The following is a 1,906-nucleotide window of genomic DNA, read 5'->3' as shown; positions in this document are numbered from 1 at the left end:
TACAGCGTACGAACTCTCTCGGTTTGATGATGTAAATGAAATATACTGAATGTAGCAAGTACTCCGTAGTATGTACCATTCGGTAGTGGAGTAATTGATAGGGCAGTGTTCATAATTGGATGCTTGATATGCGAATACGCGTCAATTTCTCGTCGAGCCGGGCGCCTATAAGTATCGCCGCCTGATCACCACATCACTCCCACGCACAACGCCCTCAATCGACCTCTGAGCAGCGCACATCCATGGCGCGCTTCCTCATCGCCCTCCTCGCTGCCGCCCTAGTCGCGGTAATGGCCCAAGAAGCCACTGAGCTACGCGTGCATCTTTGCATGAGATAGAGCGCCATTCATGCGTGAAACTGGTACGGTGTCAGAGTGATTAACACGTACGGTTGCGTTCTCCTCAGGTTCAGGCTGGAGGGCAGCTGGGCCACGCGGCGCCGGCGACGGCGGAGGTATTCTGGCGCACCGTGCTGCCGCACTCGCCATTGCCGGACGCCATCCTCCGCCTCCTCCGCCCTGCAGCAGGTCCGTCTTGCATCTGCATGCATGTTCCTCGTCTCCCTTCACTGACTTTATTCTCTCGAGTTTGATCCCACACCACTACAAAAATGCATGGATGGATGTTGCACGCAGACACCAGCAGCTTCGTGAGCAAGGCCGAGGAGCGGCCCCCCTTCGACTACCAAGACTACAGGCGCTCGTCGTCCGGTGATGGCTCCAGCAAACGCACCGGCGCTGCTGCCCGAGCAGGTGATTTCGACTACGACGACTACCGCGGCGGAGGCGCCGCCGACACGCCTTACGGGTACAGCTACAGCAAGCAGGCACCGAGCACAAACCAAGCCGAGGAACGCCGTGTCGCCGCCGCCGACACCCCATTCGGGTACGACTACAAGGCGCCGAGCACAAACCAAGCAGGGGAACGACTTGCTGGCGCCGCTGCTGACACGCCTTTCGGGTACGATTACAAGGCGCCGAGCACGGCTATGGGTGGCGGCCAGGCGGAACCGACGAAGACGAAGGTATTCTTCCACGAGGAGTCCGTGCGCGTCGGGGAGCGTCTCCCGTTCCACTTCCCTCCCGCCTCGGCCCCCGCGCTGGGCTTCCTGCCGCGCCGCGTCGCCGACTCCGTCCCGTTCATGGCGCCCGCTCTACCAGGCGTCCTCGCGGCTTTCGGTGTCGCGCCGGGGTCCACCATGGCATCCAGCATGGAGGCGACGCTGCGCGCCTGCGAGACGCCGACCATGGCTGGGGAGTCCAAGTTCTGCGCGACGTCTCTGGAGGCGCTGGTGGAGCGCGCCATGGGAGTCCTGGGGACACGCGACGTAAGGCCGGTGACGTCGACGCTGCCCCGCGACGGCGCGCCGCTGCAGACGTACACCGTCCGCGCCGTGCAGCGGGTGGAGGGCGGCCCGGTCTTCGTGGCGTGCCACCCAGAGCCTTTCCCGTACACCGTGTACCGCTGCCACACCACCGGCCCGTCCAGGGCGTACATGGTGGAGATGGAGGGCGCGCGCGGCGCCGTCGACGGGGTGACCATCGCCACCGTGTGCCACACGGACACGTCAATGTGGAACCCGGAGCACATCTCCTTCAGGCTCCTCGGCACCAAGCCCGGCGGCACACCGGTCTGCCACCTCATGCCCTACGGCCACATCATCTGGGCCAAGAACGTGAAACGCTGGACGGCGTGAGCTCCCGGCCAGCTCGGTTCTCTCGCTGGAACTATGATCGATGCGATTGTACTACGGAGTAGTATATGTATCTGTATCTACCTACGTTCTTGTTCATGCCACCTGCTTTACTGCTGCAGCTCGACACTAGAATATGATCACCATTCTCATGAGCAGCGTTTGTAATAAAAGAACAACATCTGAACAGCTGGGTTTATTTACATTTGCAAT

At 61.3% G+C, this 1,906-nt stretch overlaps 1 protein-coding gene across 1 annotated transcript; it reads left to right on the top strand.

The window, feature by feature from the left end:
• Positions 1 to 242: 242 nt before the first annotated feature.
• LOC124698225 (protein RAFTIN 1B-like) lies at positions 243 to 1,696 on the top strand. The gene is made up of 4 exons (XM_047230732.1): positions 243 to 287; positions 407 to 527; positions 636 to 787; positions 851 to 1,696. Exons 1-4 carry the CDS (start codon positions 243 to 245, stop codon positions 1,694 to 1,696), a joined length of 1,164 nt encoding a protein of 387 aa, XP_047086688.1.
• Positions 1,697 to 1,906: the final 210 nt, after the last annotated feature.

The sequence above is a fragment of the Lolium rigidum genome, chromosome 3 (genome assembly GCF_022539505.1).
Source record: "Lolium rigidum isolate FL_2022 chromosome 3, APGP_CSIRO_Lrig_0.1, whole genome shotgun sequence".
NCBI classification, from domain to species: Eukaryota; Viridiplantae; Streptophyta; class Magnoliopsida; order Poales; family Poaceae; genus Lolium; species Lolium rigidum.
The sequence above is the reverse complement of the archived record's forward strand: the minus strand, read 5'-3'. Positions and strand labels throughout refer to the sequence as shown.

Coding starts and splice junctions, on each gene's coding strand:
- LOC124698225 (XM_047230732.1), top strand. CDS start 243: ATGGCGCGCTTCCTCATCGCCCTCCTCGCTGCCGCCCTAGTCGCG. Junction 288..406: donor TCGCTGCCGCCCTAGTCGCG/GTAATGGCCCAA, acceptor CGTTCTCCTCAG/GTTCAGGCTGGAGGGCAGCT. Junction 788..850: donor ACGACTACCGCGGCGGAGGC/GCCGCCGACACG, acceptor AACCAAGCCGAG/GAACGCCGTGTCGCCGCCGC.